This window comes from Bos mutus, chromosome 4 (assembly GCF_027580195.1).
Source record: "Bos mutus isolate GX-2022 chromosome 4, NWIPB_WYAK_1.1, whole genome shotgun sequence".
In the NCBI taxonomy this organism is placed as follows: Eukaryota; Metazoa; Chordata; class Mammalia; order Artiodactyla; family Bovidae; genus Bos; species Bos mutus.
This window is the reverse complement of record NC_091620.1, coordinates 52,668,070-52,685,212: the sequence shown is the minus strand read 5'-3', so window position 1 is coordinate 52,685,212 and position 17,143 is coordinate 52,668,070. Positions and strand designations below refer to the sequence as shown.

The 17,143-nt window shown below is 45.9% G+C and overlaps 1 protein-coding gene across 3 annotated transcripts in view; it reads left to right on the top strand.

Moving 5' to 3' along the window:
- SCRN1 (secernin 1) overlaps positions 1 to 16,495 on the top strand; it is a 66,075-nt gene extending 49,580 nt beyond the window's left edge. For all 3 annotated transcript variants that reach the window (XM_070369483.1, XM_070369481.1, XM_070369484.1), the window contains exons 6-8: positions 1,789 to 1,954; positions 10,023 to 10,203; positions 12,524 to 16,495. In XM_070369483.1, the coding sequence (XP_070225584.1) occupies positions 1,789 to 1,954; positions 10,023 to 10,203; positions 12,524 to 12,682 (506 nt within the window). In that variant the 3' untranslated portion in view covers positions 12,683 to 16,495. The remainder of the gene's footprint in view (positions 1 to 1,788; positions 1,955 to 10,022; positions 10,204 to 12,523) is intronic.
- Positions 16,496 to 17,143: the final 648 nt, after the last annotated feature.

Here is a 17,143-nt window from a genome sequence, read left to right as displayed (position 1 = left end):
ATGTGTTTTGTGAGTCAAGCCTTTGGTGATTTAGAATAGGAGTTGACCTGTTGGTAGATGCCTGTTTTGTAAATAAAATTTCACTGGAACACAGCCACACCTGTTTATTTTCCTCTTGTTTATGACTGCTTCCGTGCTGTGTGGCAGAGTTGAGCAGTTGCAGCAAGTCCAGCAGAGATTATAGGGCCCGTGTCTTTGTGTGTATGTGTGTGTGCGCTCAGTCGTGTCCAACTCTTTGCGACCCCACGGACTGTAGCCTGGCAGGCTCCTCTGTCCATGGGATTCTCCAGGCAAGAACACTGGAGTGGGTTACCGTTTCATCTTCTAGGGGATCCTCCTGACCAAGGGATTGAACACGCGTCTCATGAGTCTCCTGCATTGGCAGGCAGATTCTTTACCACTGAGCCATCTGGGAAGGCCTACAGGGCCCATAAGGCTAAACTGTTCCCTGGCTGGTTCTTAAAGAAAAAATTGGCTGACTCTTAATCTAGAAGAACACTTTAGGACTTTTGCTATAAACTTTATTAATATATTCTGGGTAGAAAGGTAAGAAAGTATCTATTTAAAAATGAGAATCTTATAAAAAACTACAGTTTTTATTTGAAAAAATCTGACTTGGTGAAAGTATAATATATAATACCAGTTGTAAAGTAGTCCTGCCAAAAATATCAAACATTGACCTGATGCAGCTTCTGGATCTAGCTACTAGTTTGCCAGAAATTCAGAGGATGGAGGAGAATATTAATAACACCATCTGCAAAGTGCAACTTAAAAAGTCCAGAGTATGGGAGATTCAGGAGAAATGGCCAAGCAAATAAAATGCAAGGGGGGAAATGAGAGGCAGTGATTCAAAGAGTTTTAAGAGACATTATCAACCTGTCAGATCCTGGTTTAAATCAATAGATTCATTTATGAGACAGGGAGGAAGTTTGAACCCTGGATAGTTGAAGAACTTGGGGACTTGTCGTGAATATTTTTAGGTGCAATGTGTTATCCATGGAGATATTTACAAAAAGGATATGAGTTGTAGTAGCAAAGTTTAAGATACCTTTTCCCATGTGTTGCTTTGATTTGATCTTTGTGAATACAGATTGAAAAAATACTGTTTTAATGAATTACCAACAGAGGGAGAAAATGAAGAACCAGAATCCTATGTAGTGGAAGATTTGTTAGTCTTTTTATCTGAACTCAGAGCCAATAGTCCTTATGGTTCTCGATATTTGAAAGACTTCTCTGTGTATATTTACCACTGTAGAGAGGTCATTCCCTAGATATAATATTAACTCTAACCAGCAGGATTATACCAGAGAGCTTGCTTGGTGCTCTGCATAGATTGTATACTTTCTTATGAATATCATTCTGTTGCATATTGTACTAGTTGAGGAATTGCTAAGTGCTGTAACAAAAAGACCCCAAAATAATGTGGTTTTAAAAAATGCACCTTTATTTCTCTCTCCTAGTCCAAATGTATATAGACAGTCCAGGGTGGGTGGGTTACTTTACCTCAACATGTGACTTTGTTTTGTGGTCCACTCACTGGCATCTCCCAGCCAGCAGGAAAGGAGGGAAAAGAATGAAGGGCAAGCATTCCTCTTTATGGATGTGACGGGCAAGTTGCACACGTCATTTCTGCTTACCTGTCATTGGTCAAGATCTGTCCTGTGACCACACCTAAAGTAGGGCTGTTCTGTTCCCAGCTGTAATTTCAGGGGTTCTGTTACTCAAAAGGGAAATAACTAATGGATTTTGGTTAGCAGCTTGCCTCCTCCCTCTCTTTTTTCTTTACAGAAAGCATCACTGTGCAGACTATGATTGATGTCCTACGGGACAAAGCCAGTGGAGTCTGCGTAGATTCTGAGTCTTTCCTCACCACAGCCAGTGTCGTGTCTGTCCTGCCTCAGAACGGAAGCTCGCCATGCATCCACTACTTCACTGGGACCCCAGATCCTTCCAGGTTTGTCTGAGACAGTCACACAGCTGCCAAGTCTGTGCTTCCCCTGAGAGCTCACCCAGTAATCACACCCTGAGTTCCTGCCCTTCCCTGTACATATAGTCAGATTTTTCAATATCACCATAGCCAGTGCAGTACAAGAGAGGTGAAAAAGGGAAGTTCTTGGCTTTTATCATGTAGTGTTCATCACAGTCATGGAATCAAATTGTTTTAAATTCAACAAACATTTATTAATATGTATTATGGGCCAGGCATTGTGCTGTATATGAGGGATGCAAAGATAAATAAAACTCAGTGAGACAGAAGAGATAACAGGAAAGCTCAAGATTGATCAGAAGCACCAGTGGCTGTGAGTTAGAGGACAAAATGGCACAGAGACAAGGCACATTGCAGCCACTTCAAGGGCACTGGCCTCTTCTCTAAGACATTGTGTTTTAGGGCGTTGCTTCCTGCCCACACACCTCAGCAAAGGGCTTGTGGCCTCTAGAATAAACCACCTGAAGTTGAATTCCACCTCTGTCACTTAGTATTAATGGCCAGTAAGTCCCTTAACCTCTCTAAGCTTGTGTCTGTCCTATACAATGGGCACAATCCCAGACCGTACTTTTTTATGCTTGTTGGGAGGATTAAATGAGATAATCCAAGTAAATGCATAACAGGTCTAGCTATTATTTTAGACTATCTCTGGTCTACCTGGCAGACAGCAGCCCTTCTCAGTAACTTTCAGTCCTGCACACCAAGATCATGCCATTGGTAACTTAGACACAACCATCGTGACTTCTAAATGATCAGAATCACTTGAGGGGAGTTTTTGATAAATACAGATGTCTTGACCCAAACCTTTTGTGTCAGGAATTTTAAGGTGGGCTTAGGAATCTGTCCAGTAAGTCTGATTCCTCAGCCTGGAGGGCTCTAGAAGACTGCCCATTCCAGTAGGATCTCTGGTATTTTTCACGTGTTCCATTGGCTGATCATCATTTGAGTATCGGGTGTCAAACTTTTGACTCTGCTGCCACGGAATCTGTAGCTGTTTGATTTCATTCCCTTTCCAGCTGAAAATACTTAACTCTCCTCTTGTTGTTTCAGGAATACAGGCAATGGCAGTGCCCAGCTAGGGACTGTGTCTTAGGTGACTCAGGGGATAAGCCAAGTACCTTCCCTGACTCTTTGGCCTCCCTGTCCCAATATAAGTAGATCTTTCTAGCAGGACCTATTAAGTCCCGTATAAACTATCCTTGGTCTTTCATTCACTCATTTATTCATTCAATAAGCACTTGTTAGGCACCTGCTGTGTACCAACTATTATGCTTATTGTGTGCTAGAGACTAACTGTTTACAAGATAAGAGGGGCACAAAGGAGGCAGTGAAGGCGAAACTTCACAGAGGAAGAACTCTTGAGCACTGGTGTCATGAGAGGAGGGGTTTGTTAGGTGCTGAAAGTGGGAATGACATTCTGGGTGGGAGGGAACAGCATGTGCAGAGGCACAGAGGCATGAGCCAGCATGGCACCGCTTGCAGCTGTGCATCCTTCTATAGTTTGAGTTTCCATCCGTCTCCCCACTCCCCCAGTACCTCCCAAGCCCAGCGTGGGCCCTCTGCTGGCCTCTAACCAGGAGCCTCACCCACTCACCAGTATTCCAGGCAGCCTCTCAGGACACGCCTCTTGTTTGACTCTGGCTTCTTTCTCTTGACTTGATCTCCCCATTAGGAATGCCTGGTTCTGTGACCCCACTCCTACCCCGCTTTTTGGTCGATCAGATCTGGGGCTTGTCCTTCCTCTCCCTTGTGGATGCTGACCTTGCTTGCTGATGGCTTTTGTGAGCACTCTGTGCTGGCCCACAGGGATATGTGTAGGCTTTCAGAATCTGTCTGGAACATCCTGTCAAGGTCTTTAGACATTGTTTTTCCGGGAAAGGAGCTTTTGAAGGAGCGGGTTGAACTGAAGAGTGACCACAACAGCCCCCTTGGTTCCTGACTTCTCAGACACCTGCTCCAGCTGTGCTTAGAAGAGAGCTTTGTGGTGCCAGGACGTGAAGATAAAGTCATTCTGTTTCCTAGGCTATAGGACACAGCCCAGTGCAATTCTAAAAATGCGCTGAAAAATAGCTTTCTAATATCTAAAAGTGAAAATTTCAAGTAATTTTAAAAGAAAATTATTCATGGTTAAATTAATTGAGAAGACCTTAAAGGCTATTAAGGGCTTCCTGGAAGACATTCATTTTTATCATCTATGGTTAAATGAACTACATTGCCTACTGTGACTATAGAACTGTCATAGATTTTTTTTTCTCCTATTCAACATTTCAATGTTTCTTTGTAATTAGGCATCCTTACCATTTTGTATTTTGTCAGCAGGAAGCATAATTACCTACTCTTGGGTTTTAGGTAATAAAATTAGGGAAATTTTAGCCGGCTTCTGCTAATGCTACAAACGTTAGAGAGATGTTTGCAGGAAATAGTTTCGGAGCAGTGGCCTTGCAGAAGATTATGATCAAAGAAGACTGTTATTTATCCTCCCAATTAATGTTAGAAACTGAAGGACATGATCGTACTATTGTTCTATCTGCTTCAGCACTTCTCGGCTCTTTGCTTACTGTATTAATTATAGATCCTTCTCTCAAAATAGCTTGTTCTCATAGTCCCCTTTTTTCTTCCTCCTTCCCTCTTTTCTCTTCCTCCTGATTTGTACCAGGTATTATATAAGTTTGAGAATTGGAGGCAGATACAAAAGCCAGAGTTTGAGAGATAGAGGGAGATGCAGAAGAACTTTAATTTTATTGAGTGGGCAAATTCCATCATGTAATATATTCTGATGAGTCAGCTGGTGCCTCGATCATCCATACAGTGACACTGATCGGCGTTAGTGCACCAGTTCTAACCGTTTGCTTCGTGGAAGCCAGTATCTGTTAAAGCTTCATCTGTATGAAGGATTGGGAAGGGAAAGAGCAGAGAGGTAGCTTCGCATTTTGAGACAGTGTAATTTCCAGGTTCCATTGCTGTGCTGGAGTTTGTGAGAGCTGATGATGTCATGTCTGCCCAACCCTGTGTTCAGTAATGTCACACGGGTGGCTTGAGAAGGGCCCCAGTGAGTGTGTTCACACTGTGGAGATCAGCGGACACTATGAATTAGGGCTGATTGCTTCCACTACTTAGAAGCTATCACATCTGAGAAAACACAAATATTCAAGATACAGGAGGATAAACCAAGTGGAGGAAAGAATTAAAAGTGTTTCCATTTTAAATATTAGTAGGCTATTTCCCAACCCATTTCTTTAATTGCATTAGGCCATGTAATTCAGCCTGGAAAACAAAATAGGGAGGAAGTTCTAGGAAAAGAGGGTCTTTGACCCACTTTATGGCAGGGAACTGGAGAGATGCAAGGGATACAGGGTGTGTGTGTGTGTGTGTGTGTGTGTGTGTGTGTGTGCGAGTGTGTGGTGTTTGCTTCCTCTTCTCGTAGGTACTAGGCTTGAGAGTCTACGTTGCATCAATTGAGACTGTCTCATCTGGTTAGTTCAAATGTCAGTGACAAGTGAACCTTTTCATTATTGGAGATAATGTTATAGACACTGTGGTTTATGTAAATACAGGGCCGCAGCCTGCATGGACGATACCCAGCTGAGGACCTTGTGTAAAATAGCCCTGCCTTTGATTTCATTCCTAACTCTCCCAGCAGTATCTTTTTCCTCTCTCCCACCCCACGGTTTTGACTTTTTAAAACCTCCCAGGGTATCTGGATCCAGTCCAAAGGGTGTCCCAGGCTCCAGAGGTACTAGTTTTCTTTCCCTCTAAATGGAAACGCCCTTCACAAATAGGTTCTGCTCTCAGCCAGATGTGGCGTTAGCTATGTATGTGATTTAAGTGATTCACAGCCCAGCTGGAATGACCCATGGATGAACCATTCAGAGGGACACATGCAGTTGAGGGAAACTGGTTCTTCCAGGCCCATATCAGATTGGTTTAAAGTTTAGCAGATGCATCCAAGCAGGGCCCTTTGTGCTGCTGTTTTTGTGCGAGCAGATCCACCAGGGACTCTGGGGCAGAAGTTAAGCCCATCACTCTGGGAGTTTCTGCATCATTGGTAAGAACACAGCCCTGTTTGAAGTAAGAAATGTGAGCTGGCCAGTCATACTAGAGTTCTGTGTCAGAATCAGCCATGAACTGCTCTTGGGGTCCTCAGTATGAGTGATGAACTGGGCCCCACCGTGGCTGGGTGTGCTGGGAGGGGTGGTCATGACCCACATGGCAGTTCAGCTTTGCTGCTGGCTGGATATATGGCCTTGATCAAGTCATTTCATCTCTCTGAACATACATTCATTCAAGTGTCATTTAAGAAGCTACCATCTGAGGTTCACTTTTGGGAAAATGTCAGAGCATCTTCTCACCTACTTGTATTTTTAATGTGATTTTCTGTAATGTTTGGTAAGAAATCAAAACATTTGGAAACCACTGAGTTTTCCACATTGCCCTTTTCTGGATCTATAGATGTAAGTGATCAGGATGGAATTATAGATAATTCCCACATTCTGGTATATTATTGTGGTTTATTATGGCAATAATTTTATTTATTCAGTCTCAAAAAAGAATCTCCCTTTAACCATTTGATGGTAAAATAATCCGGCTGCCAATGCAGGAGACACAGGTTCAGTCTTTGGGTCAGAAAGATCCCCTGGAGGAGGAAATGACACCCCACTCCAGTATTCTTACCTGGAAAATCCCATGGACAGAGGAGCCAGGCAGGCTACAGCCCATGGGGTCATAAAGAGTTAACACGACCAGGTGAGCACAACTACCTGATGAACATATACTTCATGTTTTTAGCAGCTGAGGATGCTGGGTTCCTTATAGACTTTGGAAAAAAAATTCTTGAAGGACTTTGGCTGCTTTAGAATATTCTAGAAACCTCATATTATTAACTTACTTATTTTTAAAGTTAAAATGGATGGATAGAAGGGATAAACATATAGTCCCTCTGTCTTACAGATGCCACCAGACACTTTCTCAGTGATGTTAAACTAACCTCCACATGCCAGTGAGTGTGGACCGGCTTGAGGTTCCATCAGGCAGGGGGTTTTGACTTTTTTTTTTTTTTAACTCTGCTGTTATCTTGTGTCTTGGGTGCAGAAGACCACAACTGTGCTTACCGTGAACTTCTTGAAAGCACAGGTTCATAAGCCTCATGACGTAGAAAGAGAAGTAGCACAATAGCTTTAGCAGCTGAAAGGGAGAGATCATTTCAGCCCATTGAGAGACAGAGAGGAAAATGATGGACCCCACAGCTGGTCAGAGGTCAAGAGGGGACACAGACCTGCATTTGGAGTCCAGCCTAATTCCCGGCCCTGCTGTGGTGAGGCAGGCAGACCTGGACAGTTGCTCAGGAGGATCCGGTACCATGGTTCTCCCCATGGGGCCAGTTTCAGGATGGTCCTGAGCCGCATAGTAAGTAAAGCACCGAGTTCCAGAAATTAAATGACAGGCTTGCCTATGAAACATTACTCTCACTGGGACTTTGGAGAGGTGGAGAAGAGAGGTTCCTTTCAGGGGATTGTATGGGATACAGAAGTGAGCATCGTCTGTGTGGCCTGGGGCCAGTGTGAAGTGGGAGAACCCTTGTCCCAAGGGGTCTCGTTGGCAGCCCAGGCTCAGCAGCTCTGCTGGACGTTGCCAATCCTCTGACTCTCCATGGTTGAGCCTGCTCCAGCCTTACCGCCAAGTTCAAGCTCAAGCCCATGGGAGCCCTGGCTCTCACCCTCTCTGTGCGACGCCAGGCCTAGGGAGGAGGTGTGAACTATGCAGGCTCTGGGCTGCAGAGTCTCTCAGGAGATCTCAGTGCATGCCAAGGAGGCTGCAGGAGGCTTCCAGTCTGCTAGAAGATGGTGTGTGCGCACTGACTTTTCAGGAAACCCCGAGTGCTGTCAGGCCCGAAAGGGTAGGGTGCTTGCCTGCTGTGAGGCTGCTGTGTTAGACAACAGAGACCAGAGGGGCCCGGAAGCAGTTAGTTCTAGATGTCTAGATGTCTCTCTGCTGGACTCTCCCTTACCACTGCCTTTTCTGTCCCTCTCCATCCATTATCCTCTTCCAGTAAACCCTCAGAATGCCCTCAACCAAATGACCAGTTGGAGAGCTCAACTCCATGGGATCAAAATTCTATAGACATTTAAAAATTTTGCATTATTTTCTTACACTTTCAGCAGTCACCCACTTGACATTCAGGAGGAGGGAAGAGAAGCGCTGCATTTTCAGGAGGCAGTAGCAAGTAGTAGTGAGTGTTCCCTCTGTACAAGGTAGCTCCTGGTATCTCAGGGAGGGAAGGAATTTGGGAGGACTTAGCCTTGTGGAATTAGGTCCAGCCCACGTGCCTATGCTTCGTACTTCTTGGTGGACAGAGCCAGTTTCCTGTATGTCTGCATCACCTGCAGAGAACAGCACTTAACCAGCCCCACCCCTTTCCCTGGTGGCTCAGACAGTGAAGAATCTGCCTGCAATGCAGGAGACTCAGGTTTGATCCCTGGGTCAGGAAGATTCCCTGGAGAAGGGCATGGCAACCCTCTCCAGTATTCTTGTGTGCAGAATCCCATGGACAGAGAAGCCTGGCAGGATACAGTCCATGGGGTCGCAAAGAGTCGGACACGACTGAGCAACTAAACTCATTTTCACCCACTTCACAAGCTTAGGGTGCAGCTGCTTTCAGTAGTCAAATGAAATTAACATGAGCCGGATCTTTCATGCTGTGATCACGGTCTTTCTCTCACCTGAGTCCTTTTCCCTTGATTACCTCAGGGAACTAATCTGAGGGTTCGCTACTGGTTACTGTTGTCTCTGGTCATGCTCCTTAGACCTGGATGTCATCAGTCTCCTGGGGACATTAACAAGCAGGTTCTAGTCAGCAGGATGGGGGTGGGGCCTGAGAGTGATACTGATGCTCAAGTCCAAGGACACAGTTTGGGTGCAAGGGTCATGCGTTCCCAGTGCTTTGCAGATGGTGATGTATGTGAAAATGAGTGGCACACTGGATATAGCCCAGGGACCTTGGGGCTCAGGAATTCAACTTCCCAGCTCACTTCTCACCCATTGGAGGCACAGAGTGGGTCAAGGTGCACCAAGTTAAGAGGATGGAGAATATCCCCAATCGAAGCCATACACTTGCGTGTGGGTGTGTCTCATTATCTCTGATTGCTTTTGCAGGTGCCCCTGTGGTGTGATTGAACACAGGCCACCCTTGGGGCCCAGAGGTGCCTGTGCTCCCCCAGAACACTGCTTTGATCAAGCTGTGTTCTTTCTGGGTGCAGAGCTGGGACAGTAAAGCTCTCTCCCTGCTGTTTTAGGCAGCTGTGGTTGCCACAGACCCCCACCCAGCTGTTTCGGGGTGTGTGCACATCTGGAGGGGTGTGTTGCTTGTGCCTAGGTATGCACAGGTATACACACGCATACATGTGCACACACACATGGGCACTCGCATACAGAGTCATGTCCCCAAAGTTATACCCCTTGTGCCAAAAGAGCCAAATCAAAGAGCTCTTGCTTCAGCCGCCTACTATGCCCTCGGCTGCCCTCTCACACAACCAGACTTCTGTTTTCTATGGCGTGCCCTCTCTGGGGCCCCTGGGGTTCTGTTTTGGTCATCTGTCTTCATCTGTGCGCTCCTTGAGTCTGTCAGAGATATTCCAAACATTTTCAAATAAGGTAGAACCTAAAAAAAAAAAGATGAGGTCTCAGACCCTGCCTTTCCAGGGGGCCTCGTTCCGTGGACCATGGTGGCGAAAGACTAACTCACATCGGTGGCCCATTGCACCCTTCCTCAAAGCACCGTGTGTGTTCATGGAACTGAAAGCAGCTCTCAAATGGCCTTCCCAGAACAAAGCCAGTCTGTGTCGATGTCTCCTCGCTGTAAATAGAACACTTTGCAACTTATAATCGGCAGCTAGTTTTATTAAAATAGTCACTAAAATATGCAGTTGGTGCTCTCTCTCGGGAGGTGCCTGCCTGCCACCCGCTGTGAGCTGAACCAGGAGTGTCTGCCCTCCTCAGGCCCTGAACCTGGTTTGGCTGAAGCTCTCTCCTTTCTCTCCAGGTCCATATTCAAGCCTTTCATCTTTGTCGATGATGTAAAACTGGTCCCCAAAGCACAGTCTCCCTGTTTTGGGGACGACGACCCTGCCAAAAAGGAGCCTCGGTTCCAGGAGAAGCCAGACCGCCGGCACGAGCTGTACAAGGCACACGAATGGGCCCGTGCTGTCCTGGAGAGTGACGAGGTGAGCCTGAGTGGGGGCTTGGGCGTGGGTGAGGTCACCAGGAAGGAGACCGGAAAGCGGATAACAAGCTCATCATTTTCCTCCTCTCCAGCTAGTCTGCTTCCAGAAACCCAGGCTCCCGAGGCCCTCGCTAGAATGCTGGTGGTAATTGTTCCAGCCAGCCTCTTGAAACCCAGAGAAAGCAAGCCTCCACTTTTGATGTTGTTCAAAATGCAGTGGCCTAAGAATATCCCTCTTTTACTTACTGTCCACCTGGGAATAACAGAAATGTGCAGTACTAGTTGGGAGAACTGGTTTTCTGTGGTCAGAAATTCTTTGTATACTTTTGGAGGTAAAAAGTTGTATTATGGCAGCACTTTAAAGACAGAATCATAGTTTTTTTTTTTTTAAGTGATTCTTCAAAAAAATCCCTGGAGATGGTTGGTGGTGATGGTTGCATAACTGTGAATGTATTTATGCCACTGAACTGTATGCTTAAAAATGGTTAAAATGGTAAATTTTAAGTTTTGTATATTTTTTTCACATAAAAAGTTTTTACATTGTCAGTTGTAAAATAGTTCTTCTTCAAAGTGCAACCCTCCCTCCTCCACCCAAAACTTTGGTTTATAAAGTTACATCGGTTCAAACAAGAGAAATATTCAACATATGCCCATAGCAGCCGTTAGTGAAAGGCTTTCAAGTAAAATCCAAGCCTATATGTTTTTAAGCAATTTTGGCTGGTCTTCACTGCACAGTTCTCTCTAGTTGTGGAATGTGGGCTCTGGAGTGCAGGCTCAGTAGTTGTGGCACATGGGCTTAGTTGCCCCGTGACATGTGGGATCTTAGTTCCCTGACGAGGGATTGAACCTGCGTCCCCTGCACTGGGAGGGGGATTCTCAACCACTGGACCACCAGGGAAGTCCCCCCAGGCTTCTATTTTGCTGACACAGAAGGAAGGAACATAATTGTTAGATGCTCATCTACTTCCCAGGCATTTATTAACAACTTGTAAAGTTCCATTTTGTCTTGAAAAGAGGGATCTCTTATAGGGAATTGGTGCACACATTTTGCATGGACTGGGTAAGCTTATTCTCTTACATCTGGTACCGTGGGCTTTCTAAGAAGGATATAAAGAAGGACAACATCAACAGTAAATCCAAGGGAGTTCAGAAAGCATCTCTGAGAAGGGTAGTCTCACTGTTTCTCGACCTTGCTCTTCTGTGCCCCAGAAATGACCATCCTGACATGTAGAAGTCGCACAGTTATTTGATATTTGTGCTACCTGCCAGATGTGTCCCTGGAACCGGAATGCTGCCACTACACTGCACTAGCTCTGCCAGGGCTGCCTGCCCTGATTGCTGATGGTGCATGTTTTAGGTGGATGACAGTAAACCCGAATAGGGGGAAAATGTCACTCCCTGATGCACAGTTTTCTGGTTATTTGGCAAATGAAGGCAGGGGTAGGAAGGCCCGTGTGTTCTGAGGCATCCTACACAAAATTTCCAAGAGATGAGATAGATGAGGCTGGGTGGACTTTGAAATTTGGAAATGACCATTGGTTTGAGTTAAGGCAGCACTGGGAGATGGTGGATGAATGGTGACATCCGTTTCTCTGTTCTGGGAGTAACTGGACAAACGAAAACTTCTCACTGTCATCCACTGTGAATGAGTGACTCTCACTTGGAAGAAGAGATGTCACCCCTTCAGAAGAAATAGTAAATTGGGGATAGACATGCCACTCACGGATCCATTTATTCATTCAAAAGGCATTGTTGAGAGTGCCTCCTCTGTCCCACGGAGGAACATAGAGATCAACCTAGTTCTTACTCCCTGGGTGATTGTGGTCTAACAGGAGACACAGGCAAGTAGACAGACCATCACGAGACAGGAAGAGAACAGCCATGGCAGAAGGAAAGGCATTGGATGGGGGAGCCCAGAGGAAGGGCATTCTGAAGGTGGGCACGAGCCGACCAAGTGTTGGTAGGGAGCAGGGTGGCCTGTGCAGTGGCAAGAAGGAGTATCATGGGTTGGAGGAAGGCAGCTAATTCAGTCTGGCTGCCCAGAAAGGAGATGCAGGAGGCAAGGCAGGACGTGAGACAAGCAGGAGCCTTGTGGGCTGTAGAGGGCCTTTCCCACTGTCACTCGGGAGTCTGGATTGCATCCTGAGTGCAGCGGGAACTCTTTGTAAGTATTCCGGGCGGAGCAGTGACATCACCACATTGTGACTTTAGAAGCACCCCATGGCAGTCCCGCAGGAAGCCCACTGAATGGAGTGGGGGAGGGCCCTCAGGGGGCTTTCAGCATCCACTCCAGTGGCCTCGACTCTTTTTGTCCTTCTCAGGAGCAAGGTCAGAAGCTGAGGAAGACGATGCTGGAACTAGAGAAGCAAGGCCTGGAAGCCATGGAGGAAATCCTGACCAGCAGTGACCCCCTGGACCCCACCGAAGTGGGGGATCTCTTCTATGACTGTGTGGACACGGAGATTAAGTTCTTTAAGTGAAGTAAACGTTCCCTTTCCCCTTCTTATTTAAAATTTCCCACCTTACTAAATTACCAGCAAAACAAACCACTCTCCTGTCCGAGTAAAATGAGAAAGTTCAGATGCGTCAAAGTCACAGTCCCCTTGTGTTCTGCCTTGAACCTCACAACGCCGCCCCCTTCTTCTGCAGCGTAGATCCCCTCCTTCTGCAGTGTAATGTGTATCCCCTTGCCTGTTGTCTGATCGTATGACTGATTGTGGAGTTTAAGCTGCCATTATTGTATTTCAGTGACAATGGACACATTAGCCTTTTCTTGGGAGGACTAGAGTCCATCAAAGCCGTGAAGGACAGGCTCCATGGCGCCGAGTTAGCGGGAAAGGCAAAATCTCTTGAAGTCTTACTCTTTCAGTAGCGGTTTCTTTCAGGTTGACAAAAGGCGTTTGTCTGGCCCTGAGCTCTTGTGTGTGTGTGCCCGAGGGAGGCTTCCACTGAGACACTGAGCGCTGGCCAGTAACGCAGAATGCCCCCAGCTGTGTCTTCTGAGATGCAAAACAAGTGGGAAGGGATGAAGGGGGCTCTGCTGGCTCCATGCACAGCTCCACCTAGATTCTCTTGATCCGAAAGAACCTGTGCACTGCGCTTGTGTGTGGTGGATCCACACAGATGGCTTCCACCTTCTGTGTGAGCTGGAACCTTCCCACCCCGCCCCCCCATCCCCCTAGGGATTCAGGGGTGGCTGCACAGGTAACACTCGTGATCAGGGAGTGGATCTCCTACAAGGCAAGGGGCTGTCCCTGCCACTCACCTGCCGCGTAGATGCGCTTGTGTCTTGAAATGATTCTGGGCCTAGTTACTGCCATCTAGCTTAGAATTAATTAGATGGCCCTGTGGCAGAGTTCCACCCCACAAAGCTGCAAATTTCTCAGCTAATGAAGGAAGGAAAAGGAGAAACTTTTGGCTGTTTAGATTCCAGTTAAAGTAGCTGGAATAGGAGCAGCCACCCCATTATCTCAGCAGAGACTTTAATTAAACTGATTTGTTTCCCGTGTTGTGGGCGCATGAAGGATCTAACTTACCAGCAGAGCTCAGGAGAGCGTGTGAAGAAGACCAGATGGGCTCAGCACAGGGAAGACGGAGGGCAGGAAGGCGACAGATGGATGGAGAAGCATTTCGCTCCAGGGGACAGTCCCACCCCCGCCCTTCCTGTCCAACCCTGTTACAGCCCACAAAGCTGTGGAGAAAGCACCTGCTTGCCCTGATCTTTCCCTTTATTCTTCACGCCCCACATGGCCCAGTAGCCACTTTCAGGCTAGTAGCTGAAGTGGGCAGGTGGTGGTGGTGGCAGGGGTCTTACCTCCAGCTATTGAAACTCTCAACCACTGTTGACATGGACAGAGGCAGAGATGAGGAGGAGAGGTGTACATGTTAATATAGTGATGGGTGGGAGGGCTGCGGCTTCATTTCTCCAGCCTGACCTGTACCATCTGGGCCTAATCACCTTCACTGGTGATAGGTATTTGCAAATGGAAATACTATGAGTATCAGGAGTCTTGGAAGTGACTTCCAGTTAGGCTCATTTTCCAGCTGCAATGTATCATATGCCACGAGAGCTGTAGAGGAATTGGGCCCCAGACACAGATGTAGACACTGAGGGTCACAGGTGTTACTGGAACAAACCTTTTTTTCTACTAGCTCCCCTCTAAGGGTGTAGGCATAAGAGCACTGTGAGTTTTTTGCCCAGAAGTTTTAAAAATTCTGTATGTAAAATCACTGTGAGTGATGAGACATGGGAGCAATATTTGAGCTGAAAAAACTAACAGCGATCGTTCACAGCAGCTTGTGGTTGCTGAATTTTGTCTGGGTTTGGCCTGGGCTTTCAGTGAGAGCTTAGGGTCTCCTCTTAGGTGGCATGTCCATTCTGAGAGCGTCTGTCTACAGCTGTTGAGTGGAGAAGGGCAAGGCTTGAGGATGACACAGGCACCTCATCCCCTCCCAAGCCCACCTGCGGAGTGGTTATTTAAAACAAGATGATGCAAAAAGCCACTATAAAATTCTACCACGTGGTCTCTCCTTCCCCTGTCATAGAAACATTTCATCAGACCTGGCATGTCTGAGGTACCCAAGGTGATTAGGGGTTTGAGCAAAAGAAGTCTAGTGAGAATAAATTACCCAGAGGCCCAGCTTTCATTATTATGGGCCAAGCAAAGGTCACGGATAACCCAGCCAACCTTCTGCCACTACCCAGCCATTGTGCAGTGGGAAACAATGACCACTTCTGTTAAGGACATTGACCTTAGTCCAGTAACCCAGAAAAAGGCCAACTATAACGAAGAGTTGTGTGGGTTAATGCTATTATCACAATTGTGATGCCAATGTCTTACCACTAGAGGGCGGGTCAGCCCTTTCCTGGCGGAAGTTAGAGGCTGGGATGTTGTGCATCCAGACTTGTACAGAGGTGTACAGTTAAAGCTTGAATAGCAGTAGACAGATTCTTTGTGCGTTGGGATGCGTGGGGAAAGACAAGAAGAGAGCAAAGAATCTGCTGATGTGGATGTTCACTTCTAGTGACAGTAACAGTTTGAAATATGCAGTTGGATTTTGAGGACACTTGCTGAGGGAGATGTTTGTTTTTAAATGCTCCTAACAGACTCTGTTTTTGAAAAATGCTTATCATTACGTGGATAATTTCTTGACCAGGGATTGATTTTCTAAAGGGAAAACGAATATATGCAAGGTGAACTATGAAAATTAATGTTTAAAGGTCAGTGTGTAAATAGCTTCCTAAAATACCATTTGTGTATCCGTTACACACCTTGTGCAGAAAGAAGACGTGGCCTTGAAGGACAGACTCTCTCCCCTGTTCTCACACCCCATAACCAAACATAAGCTAGTTAGTCTTGGCTAGTAGATGGGATTTACCACTCTAACTAAGGAGGAGCAGAAGCTCCAGTAAAAGTAAATTAGCAAAGCAGAAGTACTACTCCTTCATCCTTGGAGATGGTCTGGAATTTTAAGTAGAATAAGGGCATATTTGAAATTACGTTGATTCTTTAGTGCCCAGTAACATAAGACAGCGTTATTTTTAGAAAGAGTCATTCTTATAAGCTAACAGAGCAAGTGTGTGCCTATTAGATATTAGCAGTGAAGTTCCTTCACTTTGGGATGGATTATTAGGTGTAAAAAATAATTATCAATGAGGCAAACTCCTTTGCGCCCTGCTATTATCCCAAGCGGGTACAGTTGTTACACAGTTCTGCCCAGCCCAGCAGGAAAGCTAGGTGGGGCCAGAGTATCTGTTAAAAAACCGCCGACTGCATTCTTCACTGAGGAGAAGTCCAGTCATCTCTGGGGAAGGTCTTCAGCTGAGCTTTCCCGAGGCGGGGCGGGGCCGAGGCGGATGGGGGCGGGGCGGCAGGTCGCCCCGCCCAGCACTGCCTGTGCTTCCCTGTGGTTGTGGCCTTTCATTCCACGTGGTCTTAAGTCCCAGCTCGTCTCCTGTGGTTTGTGTCAAACGTGCTTTATCTGATCGAATCCGAACGTCCCAAGATGTCCCGTGCGGATTTCTGGTGGGAATGAATACGTATATGTTTGCAGTCATGTCGTGAGGAGTTGAATGTGCGAGCTGGAAAATTGTAGGGGCAGGGAATAATAAAAAAGAAGAACCTTGCTGTTTCCTGCAGTGGGAACTGACTGTGTCGTCTTAATAGCCTTTTGTACAAATATCTGCAAACCAGATAACTTTCCCATCCAGTGCTTGCCCTTGGAATTGTCTCTAAATACATCAAACATACAATAAAAAAGTACTGAAATTAATGTCCCAGGGCCTCTTCTATCTTGTGTTTCATTAATAAATGCGAGCATTGGCCACAACATAGAAAATGTATGAAAGGGGAAATATTTTATGCCTGGAATCTTTGGCAAACCCAATCAGTTAAGCGTTTTCTTCATTTATCCATTTCGTGGATAAACTCACTCTTTAAAATAAACACAAAACCGTGACATACCACCTCACACCCATCAGGATGGTTATCAAGAAAACAGAAAATTAGTGTCGGTAAGGATGTGGAGAAATTGTAACCCTCTGCACTGTTGATGGGGATATAAAATGGTACAGCTGATATGGAAAACAATATGGAGGTTTCTCAAAAAATTAAAAAGAATTAAGCCATATAAGCCAACAATTTTATTTTTGAGTATATACTCAAAAGAGTTGAAGGTGGAATATCTCAAAGAGATTTTTTTTACACCTGTATTCATACTAGCATTAGTCATAATAACCAGAAAGTGGAAGCAAGCCAAGTATCCATCAATGAATGAATCAATGATACATATAGCCAAGCAATGGGATATTCAGCCTTATAAAGGAAGGAAACTCTTGACACATGCTACAACATAGATGAGCCTTGAGGACATTATGTTAAATGAAATAAGTCACTCTCAAAAAAAGTCAAATATTATCTGATTCCACTTTTATGAATTAC